The sequence below is a fragment of the Oncorhynchus clarkii genome, chromosome 33 (assembly GCF_045791955.1).
Source record: "Oncorhynchus clarkii lewisi isolate Uvic-CL-2024 chromosome 33, UVic_Ocla_1.0, whole genome shotgun sequence".
In the NCBI taxonomy this organism is placed as follows: Eukaryota; Metazoa; Chordata; class Actinopteri; order Salmoniformes; family Salmonidae; genus Oncorhynchus; species Oncorhynchus clarkii.
This window is the reverse complement of record NC_092179.1, coordinates 5859166-5875321: the sequence shown is the minus strand read 5'-3', so window position 1 is coordinate 5875321 and position 16156 is coordinate 5859166. Positions and strand designations below refer to the sequence as shown.

Here is a 16156-nt window from a genome sequence, read left to right as displayed (position 1 = left end):
ACCCAGGGTATTATGACTTACCTGTAGCAGGGTGTAGGTGGAGTTCTTCTTGAGGAAGGTGCGTGCGGTCCTCTCCCTCCAAGCGCGGGCCGAGGCCACCTGGGATTCGACCTGGGGCAGGGGATCCAGCCGGACGGGGATGGAGCGACCCCTCGCCAGCAGGCTCTCCAGCTGCTCCAGGTACGCATAGTTACTGCCACTCTGGAGGGAGTGAAACGCACAGGGGAAACATAGGGGAAATTAATCATGTCAATAAAAAAATTTATTGATGCATCGCACAGTATCACCCTTCCCATTCATCATTCATGTTCTGATAAATTTACAAACTTATCTGGTAACAACAACCATGTTTCCATCCAACTATTTATATGCAGTAAAGTTTGTCGGATAAAAAAAATCGAATAATCACGACAGGCCTGATGGAAACAGTATAAATCGCCAGTAAACTTTCCAAATTTCGACAGAAAAAAATACAGGGGATAATTGTTTTGTCGGTGAAATAGATAAATAGGACCAATGCAGTGGAAATGCTTGGATGCGGATTTGTTGATGGTGTTACCATCATGTTGCAGTAAATAATATGGTTGTGTAGTCCTCCCAGTATGTCTTGGAAAAGCATTCATACTGTACAGTTTATTAGGCTACAGACTACATAAGTTATGAACTTCACAGGGTGGTGAAAGTGCACAGTGATGAGGAGCTTGTTGCTTCTTCCCAATAAATATTGAGGGTCTTAATTTTATGCTGGGGACATGATGATCGGTGCTTGGCTGTCAAATAAAATGATCTTGCACTTATCCATAATCTCATCATGAAGCCTACCCTCTGCTTTTTATATGCGAGCTGTTTACTAGAGCACAAGTGCCAAGACCAGAATGGGCACATTTGTTGTTTATCGCAGACTTTGAGGCAAAACCATCGACAGAGTTAAAAAAACGGGATGGAAACACATACAGTGGGGCAAAAAGTATTTAGTCAGCCACCAATTGTGCAAGTTCTCCCACTTAAAAAGATGAGAGAGGCCTGTAATATTCATCATAGGTACACTTCAACTATGACAGACAAAATGAGAAGAAAAAAAATCCAGAAAATCACATTTTAGGATTTTTAATGAATTTAATTGCAAATTATGGTGGAAAATAAGTATTTGGTCAATAACAAAAGTTTCTCTATACTTTGTTATATACCCTTTGTTGCCAACTTCAGTGATTTTTGCAATTCGTTCCAGTCATTGGCAGCAGAGAACTGGAAGGAAAGGCGGCCAAAGGTCAAACGTTTTCTTTACGTCTTCACAAGGTTTTCACACTGTTGCTGGTATTTTGGCCCATTCCTCATGCAGATCTCCTCTAGAGAAGTGAAAATCTTGTAAAGAAAACGTTTGACCTTTGGCCGCCTTTCCTTCCAGTTCTCTGCTGCCAATGACTGGAATGAATTGCAAAAATCACTGAAGTTGGAGACTATCTCCCTCACTAACTTTAAGCAGCAGCTAGCTGTACACAGCCCATCTGTACATAGCCTATCCAACTACCTACCTCATCCCCATATTGTTTTTATTTACTTTTTTCTCTTTTGCACACCAGTATCTCTACTTGCACATCATCATCTGCACATCTATCACTCCAGTGTTAATTTGCTAAATTGTAATTACTTTGCGACTACGACCTATTTATCGACTAACCTCCTTACGCCATTTGCACACACTGTATAGACTTTTTCTATTGTGTTATTGACTGTACGTTGGTTTATTCCATGTGTAACTCTGTTGTTGTTTGTGTCGCACTACTTTGCTTTACCTTGGCCAGGTTGCAGTTGTAAATGAGAACTTGTTCTCAACTGGTCTACCTGGTTACATAAAGGTGAAATAAATAATAAAAAAATAACCCGGAGGAAACAACGTATAGCTGGCGACCAAACCCAGACGCTATAGCGCGATGGGACAAGGAAATCTCGGGCGGCCAAACCCTCCCCTAACGACGCTGGGCCAATTGTGCGCCACCTCATTGTTCTCCTGGTCACGGCCGGCTGTGACACAGCCTGGGATCGAACCCAGGGCTGAAGTGACACCTCAAGCACTGCAATGCAGTTCCTTAGACCGCTGCGCCACTCGCTTAAAAATCTTTCGACAAATTGATGGAAACCTAGCTAACGTAAGCTTTTAACAAATGAGCAAGCCGTTCCATTGCGTATAAACAGAGCAGAGCGCATCACATACAAATATTTAGAGATGCCTGCCTATACTGTAGCTACATCTGTATCACATCACAAATTGAATCTATACTCATCAGTAATTACCGTGTGACGCGACACTACCTGAATGGCATCCACCTTGGCACTCCACTCCTTGGCCTTGTGCAGAGCCTCTCGGAGGGCCAGGACATTGGGCAGGTAGGCCGGGATGTTCCTGGCCTCTATCACAATGTTCTCTAGGGTTAGCATGCTGTGCCGAGGCCTGGGGGAGGAGAGACAAGAAATAATGGATTTAGAGAAATTAATCTCACAGGCATCCTTTGATGCAATATGCTAAACAGGTATTGGGTCACATTCAGAAGGGGTAAAATGTTTTGAAACAGAGTGAAACTACCTGAACTTGTCCAGTAAGACCAATTTGTTAAACATTTTTGCGAAGGTGTACACTATTGAACGCGACCCAAGCATATGACACCAAAGCTATAGGCAGGTGACTTAAGAACAGCATTATCATATTCGCATTTACCTGGCCTGTAAGGCAGATGAGAGAACTGTCCTATAGGTATGTAATGTGTATATTCATCATTACCTGGCCTGTAGGCATGCGCGGGCCTTGTCCTCCCATCTCTCTGACACAGTGAGTATCTCCTGCAACTCAGTCATGGCCTTCTCCACAGCATGGTGTGGTGCCAGCCCCACCCCAGAGTCTATCAGCCGCTTCATCAGCTCCAGGGTCACCCGATGGGGCTCTGCCAGCATCACACGCACCTAATCATAACAAAACGTTTCAATTGAATATTATTCCACTCCCAGAAAACAATTTTAGACTGCTGAAGAAACCACACAAACAAACTGAGGTAAAAAACTAATGTACAATAATATCATCAGTCATCACCTCATCCAGCCAGCGGGCCTGCTGCAGCTCCTGTTTGAGCCTGGGCAGCTCAGGTAGTTCCACATCCAGACCTCCACCCAGGTCTAGCAGGGCCTGCAGCTTGGAGGAGTCAGGCAGCTCGTCAGCCAGGGCTAGCTGGGCTCTCTCATGGAAATCCTCCACGTTCTCTAGTAACTCCTGGGGGAGGGAGGGAGGGATATGGTGTTATATACTAACAATCAAAGACTACTAATCAACGAATACTGGTTTGGGGACAGGTCAACTTCAGTGATGTAATACAAATAGAGTAGGATGTCAGAGGAGGAGAATTCCTGTACATCTCTTAATAATGGCCAGTGACTATTATGTTTGGGACTTACTTTGACCTGTCGAGCCTGTCCAATGACACAGGGCAGTTTGAACAGCTGCTCTACAAAGACCTTCAGCTCCTCCACTGTCAGCTTGTTACGAGTCCTGCTGCTCTCTGGACGCTGCCTGGTACTGGAATACAGAGAGATATACTTTGAGTTGATTTATTACTCACAGGTAGGGGTATAAACGTTAAAATGGTGCTTGAGGTTATGTCCCGATGTGTGACCGTTCTCCCAAAGTGCGCACTAGCACACTCTCCCTCACAGATTCTTTGGTGTAAAAACAAAGGAGAATGCTTGCACCGATCCAATGTTTTTAATTCCATGGTGTGGAGTGTGCAAATACACAATTTAGGAGAAGAGAACAGGGACATAAACTTCAGTGTGACATAACAGCGGCGTGTGTGTGTATCTTGTACTCTACGGACCTGTGTCTCTGCTTGCGGCTGAGCAGTAGCTGGGCCACAGAGGAGCAGGTTTCGGCCTCCTTCACCATTTCTCTCAGCCGACGGAACAGACTGTTCTCTGGGTACTTCCTGTCCTCTGCATCCTCCAGAAGAACCTTCAACTCTATCAGGTCTGACAAAGGGAGAGGGACAGAGAGCAAGAAAGATAAGAATAGAGGAGAGAGCAACATGAGGCATGGGGAATTGTAGTACAATTGTTCTAATATTGTGCAGAGTATTTCCGCCTTTACAACATAGATAGTCCACCTACCTTTCTTGTTCTTGTGGTCAGCAGCTAAGGCCTCAGTGACCCGCTTGGCCCAGGTGTCATAGGACTGGGCTCTGGACTTCACCCCATACAGCATGGAGGGAAACTCCTCCAGATCATAACGGTAGCTGGAATACAAAGAGACAGAGGAGCGTCAGCACCTATTTAATATTGATTGCGCTATGGGGTTAGTGGCCCAGATTAAGCCTATTCATAAATTAAAAAACTACTTTCAGTGGAGATGAGATTTATTCTGGGCCAGTGAAAATACATCTTGTTAGACTTCAGTGCAGCTTTTGACATTATCGATCAGAGTCTGCTGCTGGAAAAACTTGTGTTATGGCTTTATACCCCCTGCTATAATGTGGATAAAGAGTTACTTGTCTAACAGAACAGAGGGTGTTCTTTAATGGAAGCCTATCAAATATAATCCAGTTAGAATCAGGAATTCCCCAGGGTAGCTGTTTAGGCCCCTTGCTTTTTCAATTTTTACTAATGACATGCCACTGACTGAGTAAAGCCAGAGTTTCAATGTATGCGGATGACTCAACACTATACACATCAGCTACTACAGCGACTGAAATGACTGCAACACTAAACAAAGAGCTGGGTGGCAAGGAATAAATTAGTCCTAAATATTTCTAAAACTAGAAGTTCTGTATTCGGAACAAAACACTCACTAAACCATAAACCTCAAATAAATAATGTAGAAATTGAGCAAGTTGAGATGACTAAACTGCTTGGAGTAACACTAGATTGTAAACTGTCATGGTCAAAACATATTGATGCAGTTGTAGCTAAGATGGGGGGAATTTTGTCTATAATGATGCGATGCTCTGCCACACTATCAACAAGGCAGGTCCTACAGGCCCTAGTTTTGTCGCACCTTGACTACTGTTCAGTTGTGTGGTCAGGTGCCACAAAAAAGGACTTAGGAAAATTGCAATTGGCTCAGAACAGGGCAGCATGACTGGCCCTTGGATGTACACAGAGAGCTAACAATAATATGCATGTCAATCTATCCTGGCTGAGAGTGGAAGAGAGATCGACTTCATCACTACTTTTATTTATGAGAGGTATTGACACGTTGAATGCACCAAGCTGTCTGTCTAAACTACTGGCGCACAGCTCAGACACCCATGCATACCCCACAAGACATGCCACAAGAGGTCTCTTCACAGTCCCCATGTCCAGAACAGAATATGGGAGGCCCACAGTACTACAGAGCCATGACTACATGGAACTCTATTCCACATCAAGTAACTGTAAATGTAGATTAAATTTAGATTAAAAAAAACAAAAAACAAAAAAAATGAAACAGCGGGGACTGTGAAGCAACACAAAATTGGCACAGACACACACAAACACGATAACATTCACATGGATTTAGTACTGTAGATATGTGGTAGTGGTGGAGTAGGGGCCTGAGGGCACACAGTGTGTTGTGAAATCTATGAAAATATTGTAGCGTTTTAAAATTGTTTAAACTGCCTTAATTTTGCTGGACCCCAGGAAGAGTGGCTGCTGCTTTGGCAGGAACTAATGGGGATCCATAATAAATACAAATGCATCCAAGTCCTCACTGATGCATTGACAGGTAAAACTACTGTCATTAATCAATGGGCTCTTATGGGGGCATCTGAGCAGTACAGAGTTCATAACTACTCTACATCATTCATCCATTAATTCCTTCTCACCAGAGACACTTGTAACTCCTTAAAATAATGTATTCACTCACTCAAAAACCAACCCACTCACCCACCCAAAAACCAACCCTCTCTCCGTAATAGAGCTGGGATGATAAAAATTATCGACACCGACCATACCAATCAATCACTTATCGTTCATTACGATAAGTAGCCTATATGTAAAGTTTGAAATGAAATAAGTTTGTTAACATGGGTGATTCTTAATAGGACAATTGATAGCTACAACCATTAACCTAGTAGTAGTACAACGGATAATAAAAACTGGCGCACATTCTTATGAACTTATGTCCATATCACCCAGCTGTACTCCTTACCGTAGACACTTGTTTCCCAGGGGACAGTCACAGAGTTCCTTGGCGTGGTGCAGACAGACTAGACGCTCTGGACTGCAGGGACACGTCAGAGCCGACAGGAAACATGTGGTCTTACACTTCTGACACTGACGCTCGTCATCAGGGACCAGCTCAAACACCTCCTGCTCCGAGGACAGCACACCCTGCAGTCACGGAGGGAAATCGCAATCAGAAAACAATCCACTTTAACTAGAGTGGGAGGACGAATGTGAAATTACATAATTGATTCACTTTTGGAGTGTTCATTTGAAACATATCTTTGGGATTGTGTGATGTCAACATTGTTGTATCGTGTATCATCATAATGTATTCAAGTAAACCCCGCTTGCATTACTTCACCCTCTCTGTCCATCCTGTAAAGTTTTCCTAAAATGGCAAAAAGTTGTTTATATAGAAATCCCCATTGGGCCCTGTCCCTCACCATCTCCTGCACGGACTTTCTGAGCCGTGTCTCTTCCTCCATCATCTCTCCCATCTCTCTGAAGACTGCAGCAGCCAGCTCCACATCCAGGCTCTCGGGGTCGGCAGCCATCTTGCACAGCAGCTCCTCGTGGGAGAAGACACAGTAGCGGTGGAGCCGCCGGTAGTGGGCCACACACTGACGACCCATCGGGAGCTGGGAGGGAACAGGGACACAAAGAGAGAGAAGAGAGAGAGACAGAATGTCAAAGTCTTTAATCGATTCCTTGGATCTTTTCTCCTAGCCTCCTCAAAATATCAAGGAGAAGCAAAGAGAACATTGGAGGGGGAATATCTAAGATGATAGTTTCACCAAGACAGCATTGCGGCCAGTAAGAAGGGTATAAAATACTTGACTTAAAATAATTAAATTAAGCTCCCAACGTGGCTTGGGCGGTATACCGGGGTATTTGGATATAGCCACATGATGGTTTTCCAATACCATCAATAGCATTGAAATCATTTTTTGGTTTTTGTTTGTTTTTTAATTGAACATTTGAAGCTACTTAAATAAATACCTGCAGTCAACGTGCGCAATATGTTAGGAGATAAAGAAGATTGCGCTCTGCCATTTCACTAGTCACATAATTTCTCATTATGAAGCGTAACGGTAGTCCCCAGTCACGTTGTGTTTGTTTGCCTTGTGAGTCACTGTTGTGCAGCATGCACCAGGTGATCTAGTTAGAGCATAAAATTCACGGCTTAATGTTTGCCAGCTAGATATCATAACTAAATTAACTGTCTAGAATATGCTAAAAGCTCTTGCAGTTGAGCATATGGTTTGCTAATTTAGTAGCTAGTTGGCTAAGTGGTTAGCTTCTTACAAAATCAAGCATTCACTTAGTAACAGCAGAGAATCCCCTCCTGGATCAAAAGCCTTGCTGTCTAAAATTTGTTTTATTGCGCGCATCATTTTTGAGTTAAGTCAACAACTATAGAATATTTGCAATGCGCTCGTTAGCATTCCCTACGGGATTTTACATGTACTTGTTAGCATTGCTAACCTTCAGATTAAAGAGAATCAGTTGGGTTTGAAAACAGTCCTGGTATTACCGAATCTCCCAGTATGGCACAAGGTCGGTATGAAGGTATGATAATCTGGATACAGCCCAAACCAACTTCCAATTTCAAAATTCAAATTCAACATTCTGGTAATATTTGTTAAAACACAAACACTTGTTAAAACTTTAAACCCACCCAGTCTGCGGTACAGAAGTTGACAGCCTCAGCAAAGTTGTATCCCTGGTTGAAGCCACTGTGGTAGGCTCTGGGAAAAGTCACCACAAATTCCCCTGCACACTGGTTGGTCCGGAAAACCTGAGTGGTATAAACACACACCAGTAAGACACAATGCAGACTTGATCTCGTAAAAGCAGTGTTGGTAAAAGTACTCAATTGTCATATTTGAGTAAAAGTAAACATACAGTGGGGCAAAAAAGTATTTAGTCAGCCACCAATTGTGCAAGTTCTCCCACTTAAAAAGATGAGAGGCCTGTAATTTATCATAGGTACACTTCAACTATGACAGACAAAATGAGAAAAATCTAAAAAATTACATTGTAGGATTTTTTATGAATTTATTTGCAAATTATGGTGGAAAATAAATATTTGGTGGATAAAAGTTTCTCAATACTTTGTTATATACCCTTCGTTGGCAATGACAGAAGTCAAACGTTTTCTGTAAGTTTCCACAAGGTTTTCACACACTGTTGCTGGTATATTGGCCCATTCCTCATGCAGATCTCCTCTAGAGCAGTGATGTTTTGGGGCTGTTGCTGGGCAACACAGACTTTCAACTCCCTCCAAAGATTTTCTATGGGGTTGAGATCTGGAGACTGGCTAGGCCACTCCAGGACCTTGAAATGCTTCTTACGAAGCCACTCCTTCGCTGCCCGGGCGGTGTGTTTGGGATCATTATCATGCTGAAAGACCCAGCCACGTTTCATCTTCAATGACCTTGCTGATGGAAGGAGGTTTTCACTCAAAATCTCACGATACATGGCCCCATTCATTCTTTCCTTTACACGGATCAGTCGTCCTGGTCCCTTTTCAGAAAAGCAGCCCCAAAGCATGATGTTTCCACCCCCATGCTTCACAGTAGGTATGGTGTTCTTTGGATGCAACTCAGCATTCTTTGTCCTCCAAACACGCTCTCTAGCAAACTTCAGACGGGCCTGGACATGTACTGGCTTAAGCAGGGGGACATGTCTGGCACTGCATGATTTGAGTCCCTGGCGGTGCAGCTCTCTGCAGGTCATTCACTAGGTCCCCCCGTGTGGTTCTGGGATTTTTGCTCACCGTTCTTGCTCACCGATCTTGCGTGGAGCCCCAGATCGAGGGAGATTATCAGTGGTCTTGTATGTCTTCCATTTCCTAATAATTGCTCCCACAGTTGATTTCTTCAAACCAAGCTGCTTACCTATTGCATATTTAGTCTTCCCAGCCTGGTGCAGGTCTACAATTTTGTTTCTGGTGTTCTTTGACAGTTCTTTGGTCTTGGCCATAGTGGAGTTTGGAGTGTGACTGACTGACAGGTTGAGGACAGGTGTCTTTTATACTGATAACAAGTTCAAACAGGTGCCATTAATACAGGTAACGAGTGGAGGACAGAGGAGCCTCTTAAAGAAGAAGTTACAGGTCTGTGAGAGCCAGAAATCTTGCTTGTTTGTAGGTGACCAAATACTTATTTTCCACCATAATTTGCAAATAAATTAATTACAAATCCTACAATGTGATTTTCTGGATTTTTTTTCTCATTTTGTCTCATAGTTCAAGTGTACCTATGATGAAAATTACAGGCCTCATATTTTTAAGTGGGAGAACTTGCACAATTGGTGGCTGACTAAATACTTTTTTGCCCCACTGTAGCTAATAGAAAATGACTCGAGTAAAAGCATTTGGTTTTACATATACTCAAATATAAAAACTAAATGTAATTGAAAAAATATACTTAAGTATCTAGAGTTAAAGTAAAAGTATAAATCATTTCAAATTTCTTATATTAAGCAAAACAGACGGCACAGTCCTTGTTTTTTTATTTAATTTATGGCTAGCCAGGGGTACACTACAAAACGCAGACATAATTTACAAAATTAAGCATTTGTGTTTAGTGAGTCTGCCAGATCAGAGGCAGTAGGGATGTTCGCTTGATAAGTGAGTGAGAACTGGATCATTTTCCTGTCCTGCTAAGCAAAAACGTAACAAGTACTTTTGGGTGTCAGGGAAAATGTACGGAGTAAAAAGTAAACCATTTTCAAAAGTAGTCCAAAATATGAAAAGTACAGATAACCCAAAAAACTACTTAAGTAGCACTATGAAGTATTTTTACTTAAGTACCTCACAATACTGTGTAAAAAGGGGATAGATATGATTCAAGCATCCAGGATCAGATCCCCACCCCTGTCCATATAAACATATTCATTGAGATCCAACTGGCAAAACTGTTCCTAGATCAACACTCGTACTCTGAATCACTTGATACATATGGCCACTGATGAAAACACACACTACATACAGGCACGCCGTGCTCCATGAGGACGTTGGGATTCATGATGGTGACAAGCTGGTGCAGCAGGTCAGGCTGAGAGTCAAACAGCTCTGGGGCCAGCTTCTTCATCACGGACTCCAGCTGCTCTGCCGCGTGGGCCGGGACACCATACCACGTCTTAGGCTCCCCCCTGGAGAGAGAGGCAGAGATAAAGCATGAGAGGCAGAAAGAGCGCGAGAGGCAGAGAGCGAGAGGGGCAGAGAGCAAGACACAACAAATCCAGAATTGATTAATTTCTTCAGAAACACGTTGATCTGACAGTGATCTGACAATGGTGTCTGTGGTCTGACAGTGAATGCACTAATGGAGGAGGGGTCAATGTCAGTGATGGCAAAATCGACAACATTTGTCCCAAGAGCTGAGCAGTAAGTAAACCGACCTAGAGTCCCCTCTGATTCAACCATTAAGCATGTACAGGCCTAAGGCTCGACAGAGATGCACTAACATTCTAGAGCAATATTGCCATAATTGGGCCCTGGCAGTACATTTCCAAAAAATGAAAATCATGATTTTCTAAAACAAAAAAAACAGATGTCAGAAACACAAATATAACTTCACCCTGAACAGCACCATAATTGAACACACAAAAAATTACACCAACCTTGGACTGACCATATCTGCATCGTGAAACTTTAATATGGTCCGACCAATCTGATTCCACGCTCCAAGACTGCTTCCATCAAGTGGACTGGGATATGTTTCGTACTGCGTCAGACAACAACATTGACGAATACGCTGATTCGGTGAGCGAGTTCATTAGAACGTGCGTTGAAGATGTCGTTCCCATAGCAACGATTAAAACATTCCCAAACCAGAAACCGTGGATTGATGGCAGCATTCGCGTGAAACTGAAAGCGCGAACCACTGCTTTTAATCAGGGCAAGGTGACCAGAAACATGACCGAATACAAACAGTGTAGCTATTCCCTCCGCAAGGCAATCAAACAAGCTAAGCGTCAGTATAGAGAAAGTAGAATTGCAATTCAACGGCTCAGACACAAGAGGTATGTGGCAGGGTCTACAGTCAATCACGGATTACAAAAAGAAAACCAGCCCAGTCACGGACCAGGATGCCTTGCTCCCAGGCAGACTAAATAACTTTTTTGCCCGCATTGAGGACAATACAGTGCCACTGACACGGCCCACAACCAAAACATAAGGACTCTCCTTCACTGCAGCCGAGGTGAGTAAAACATTTAAACGTGTTAACCCTCGCAGGGCTGCGGGCCCAGACGGCATCCCTAGCCGCGCCCTCAGAGCATGCGCAGACCAGCTAGCTGGTGTGTTTACGGACATTTTCAATCGATCCCTATCCCAGTCTGCTGTTCCCACATGCTCAAGAGGGCCACCATTGTTCCTGTTCCCAAGAAAGCTAAGGTAACTGAGCTAAACGACTACCACTTCCGTCATCATGAAGTGCTTTGAGAGACTAGTCAAGGACCATATCACCTCCACCCTACCTGACACCCTAGACCAACTCCAATTTGCTTACCGCCCAAATAGCTCCACAGACGATGCAATCTCAACCACACTGCACACTGCCCTAACCCATATGGACAAGAGGAATACCTATGTGAGAATGCTGTTCATCGACTACAGCTCAGCATTTAACACCATAGTACCCTCCAAACTCGTCATCAAGCTCGAGACCCTGGGTCTCGACCCCGCCCTGTGCAACTGGGTACTGGACTTCCTGACGGGCCGCCCCCAGGTGGTGAGGGTAGGTAACAACATCTCCACCCCGCTGATCCTCAACACTGGGGCCCCACAAGGGTGCGTTCTGAGCCCTCTCCTGTACTCCCTGTTCACCCACGACTGCGTGGCCACGCACGCCTCCAACTCAATCATCAGGTTTGCGGACGACACAACAGTGGTAGGCTTGATTACCAACAACGACGAGACGGCCTACAGGGAGGAGGTGAGGGCCCTCGGAGTGTGGTGTCCGGAAAATAACCTCACACTCAACGTCAACAAAACTAAGGAGATGATTGTGGACTTCAGGAAACAGCAGAGGGAACACCCCCCCTATCCACATCGATGGAACAGTAGTGGAGAGGGTAGTAAGTTTTAAGTTCCTCGGCGTACACATCACAGACAAACTGAACCCACACAGACAGCATCGTGAAGAAGGCGCAGCAGCGCCTCTTCAACCTCAGGAGGCTGAAGAAATTCAGCTTGTCACCAAAAGCACTCACAAACTTCTACAGATGCACAATCGAGCATCCTGTCGGGCTGTATCACCGCCTGGTACGGCAACTGCTCCGTCCACAACAGTAAGGCTCTCCAGAGGGTAGTGAGGTCTGCACAACGCATCACCGGGGGCAAACTACCTGCCCTCCAGGACACCTACACCACCCGATGTCACAGGAAGGCCATAAAGATCATCAAGGACAACAACAACCACCCGAGCCACTGCCTGTTCACCCCGCTATCATCCAGAAGGCGAGGTCAGTACAGGTGCATCAAAGCTGGGACAGAGAGACTGAAAAACAGCTTCTATCTCAAGGCCATCAGACTGTTAAACAGCCACCACTAACATTGAGTGGCTGCTGCCAACACACTGACTCAACTCCAGCCACTTTAATAATGGGAATTTATGTAAAATATATCACTAGCCACTTTAAACAATGCTACTTAATATAATGTTTACATACCCTGCATTATTTCTCATATGTATACGTATATACTGTACTCTATATCATCTACTGCATCTTTATGTAATACATGTATCACTAGCCACTTTAAAAACTATGCCACTTTGTTTACATACTTCTCATATGTATATACTGTACTCGATACCATCTACTGCATCTTGCCTATGCCGCTCTGTACCATCACTCATTCATATATCTTTATGTACATATTCTTTATCCCTTTACACTTGTGTGTATAAGGTAGTAGTTTTGGAATTGTTAGCTAGATTACTCGTTGGTTATTACTGCATTGTCGGAACTAGAAGCACAAGCATTTCACTACACTCGCATTAACATTAACATCATGTGTATGTGACAAATAAAAATTTGATTTGATATGGCAGCGAATGCACTCAAAGAAAAGGCATTGTATGCAATAAAAATGAAATTATTCAAAATCAACATCTTAATTAGAATTTGGCCATAAAATTTGACAGTGTAATCCAATCAATAGCTCTTTACGGAAGTAAAGTTTGGGGGCCACTCAAACTGGAATTTAAAATGTGCGACAAACATCCAATTGAAGCCCTACATGCAGAATTCTGTCAGACAAATCTACAAGTCCCTAGAAATACACCAACTAATGCATGTAGGGCAGAATTGGGCCGCTTTCCAGTAGTAATGAAAATACAGAAAAGAACATTACATTTTTGGCTACATCTAAATTCAAATCCGAATTCAAGTATGCAATTTTAAGCACTTAAAACCCAAGAGGTGAGCCCAGAAACGAGCCCTCTCAGTCAGCTGATGTTGGACCTAACCAACCAAGCTGACACCAGCAGTGCTTCAAAAGAAAGAATTCCAATAAACAAAATCATGGAACCAATCAAAGGACTCATATTTACAACAGTGGAAAAACGAAACAAAACCCAAAGCGTACTAAATTGATATCTGAACCCTAAACAAGGAATATGAATTGGCTGATTATCTCTACTCTGTCAGAGACACGAAGCAGAGACAGATCCTTACCAGGTACAGGCTGAGTGACCATCAATTGGCAATAGAAACTGGCAGATATAAAAAGACATGGCTACCCAAAGAGGAGCGTGTATGTGATAACTGCATGACAGGGGAGGTAGAGACAGAGATGCACTTTCTCCTTTACTGTGATAAATATTCCTCACAAAGAGATTCATTATTCACAGAAATGTCGACATTTAATCCAAAATGTAATTTATTAAACCCAGAGTAAAAACTCAAAATACTCATGTGCGAAGGAGCAATGGCTTCTCTTGCATCCAAATATGCATTTGCCTGCCATAGCCTGAGGGACACTGAATATTCATATTTATTACATTTCTACTATATTGTTATTTTTGTATTTCATTTTGTATTATTATTTACTGTTTTATATTATTTGTTATTGTTTATAATTGTATTACAATGTATATTGTATAAGTTTTTGCTTTGGAAATAATGACAATGTTTTTCATGCCAATAAAGCACCTTGAATTTCAATGAGAGAGACACAGAGACCGACAGAGAGACAGACCGAGAGAGACTTTATTTTTATTGAATTACTGACCAGGAGCTCTAAGAAACTTCAGGCCCTCAAATTTAGAAAAGCATGCAGACCTGATGGCATCCTAAATGAGATGCTCAAACTCACTAGTGCAACATTTTAATTGGCTATATTAAAACCTCTTAGGGATAGGCGGGACGCAAATGTCTCAACTGGCCAATTGACAGGGGGAATGCAGAGCGCCAGATTCAAATAAAATGCTATAAAATTCTAACTTTTATTAAATCACACATGTAAGATACTCGATTAAAGCTACACTCATTGTGAATCCAGCCAACATGTCATATTTTAAAAATGCTTTTTGGCAAAAGCATAAGAAGCTATTATCTGATAGCCTGCACCATCTGCACCAGTAGTGAACAAAGGAACTAGCATATTTCAACCCTGCAGGCGCTACACAAAACGCTGAAATAAAATATAAAACATGAATTACCTTTGACGAGCTTCTTTTGTTGGCACTCCAATATGTCCCATAAACATCACAATTGGTCCTTTTATTCAAGTAATTCCATCCATATATATCAAAAATGTCCATTTATAAAGCGCGCTTGATCCAGAAAAAAACTGCTTACAAAAAATGTAACGTCACTACAAAATATTTCAAAAGTTGCCTATAAACTTTGCCAAAATATTTCAAACTACTTTTGTAATACAACGTTAGGTATTTTTAAACGTTAATAATCGATCAAATTGTAGATGGCGCAATCTGTATTCAATACAGGAAAGAAAACAAACCAGCGCCTCTTTTCACGTCTTGCGCAACTCACAAAAGTGTCCCCAGTTCCGAGTTGGCCTACTTCTTCATTGCACAAAGGAATAACCTCAACCAAATTCCAAAGACTGGTGACATCCAGTAGAAGTGGTAGGAACTGGGTTCCTATGAAATATCCCTTTGCAAAAGACAATTCAGGGAACAGAGGGGGGGGGAAAATAATAATCTGAACAGTTAGTCCTCTGGGTTTTGCCCCGAGGAATCAAGGACTCATAACCCCAATCTTTAAGAACGGAGACAAATTTGACCCTAACAATTACAGAGGCATTTGTGTGAAAAGTTACCTGGGGAAGGTTTTCTGTAGTATTATAAAATGTAAGAGTTCTAGACTTCCTTAATAAGCACTATGTCTTGAGTAAAAGCCAAATTGGATTTATACCAAAACATCGCACGACTGATCAAATTTACACCCTACACACCCTGATAGATAAACATGTCCACCAAAATATACGCTTGCTTTAACGACTTCCAAAAAACATTTGATTCTATTTGGCATACATGACTGTTCTACAAAGCTTTTGAAAGTAGTGTAGGGGGTAAAACATGACATGACCCTTCGCCAGGGTTGCAATCTGAGCCCTGCATTCTTCAATATTTACAATAACGAATTCTAGAAAAATTCTCAGCCCCTGGTGTTAGTCTACACAATTCAGAAGTTAAATGCCTACTCTTCGCAGATGACCTATACCTGCTGTCCCCCACAGCACATGGCCTACAGCAGAGCCTGGACCTGCTAGAGCAGTACTGCCAGACCTTGGCAGTAAACTCCAAAAATAGAAAAAATAATGATTTTCCAGAGAAGATCCAGAGCCAGTCCTCAATTGGTACAAAACATTTAAAGTACTGCACACACTACAAATACTTAGGTTTAAAAATAAGCTCAACTGGACATCTTAATGAGGCAGTGAATGAACTGAGAAAGCACACAGAGCATTCTACGCCATTAAAAAGCCAAT

At 42.7% G+C, this 16156-nt stretch overlaps 1 protein-coding gene across 10 annotated transcripts in view; it reads right to left on the bottom strand.

Moving 5' to 3' along the window:
• LOC139392811 (lysine-specific demethylase 5A-like) overlaps positions 1–16156 on the bottom strand; it is a 48089-nt gene that overhangs the window by 10067 nt on the left and 21866 nt on the right. For 8 of the 10 annotated variants that reach the window (XM_071141077.1, XM_071141078.1, XM_071141079.1 and 5 more), the window contains exons 12-22: positions 10182–10344; positions 7865–7984; positions 6630–6824; positions 6170–6351; positions 4150–4274; positions 3861–4011; positions 3442–3562; positions 3083–3259; positions 2777–2955; positions 2293–2449; positions 22–201 (exon numbers count right to left, since the gene is read on the bottom strand). In XM_071141077.1, the coding sequence (XP_070997178.1) occupies positions 22–201; positions 2293–2449; positions 2777–2955; positions 3083–3259; positions 3442–3562; positions 3861–4011; positions 4150–4274; positions 6170–6351; positions 6630–6824; positions 7865–7984; positions 10182–10344 (1750 nt within the window). The remainder of the gene's footprint in view (positions 1–21; positions 202–2292; positions 2450–2776; positions 2956–3082; positions 3260–3441; positions 3563–3860; positions 4012–4149; positions 4275–6169; positions 6352–6629; positions 6825–7864; positions 7985–10181; positions 10345–16156) is intronic. The other 2 variants (XM_071141083.1, XM_071141087.1) reach the window with 1 other exon arrangement.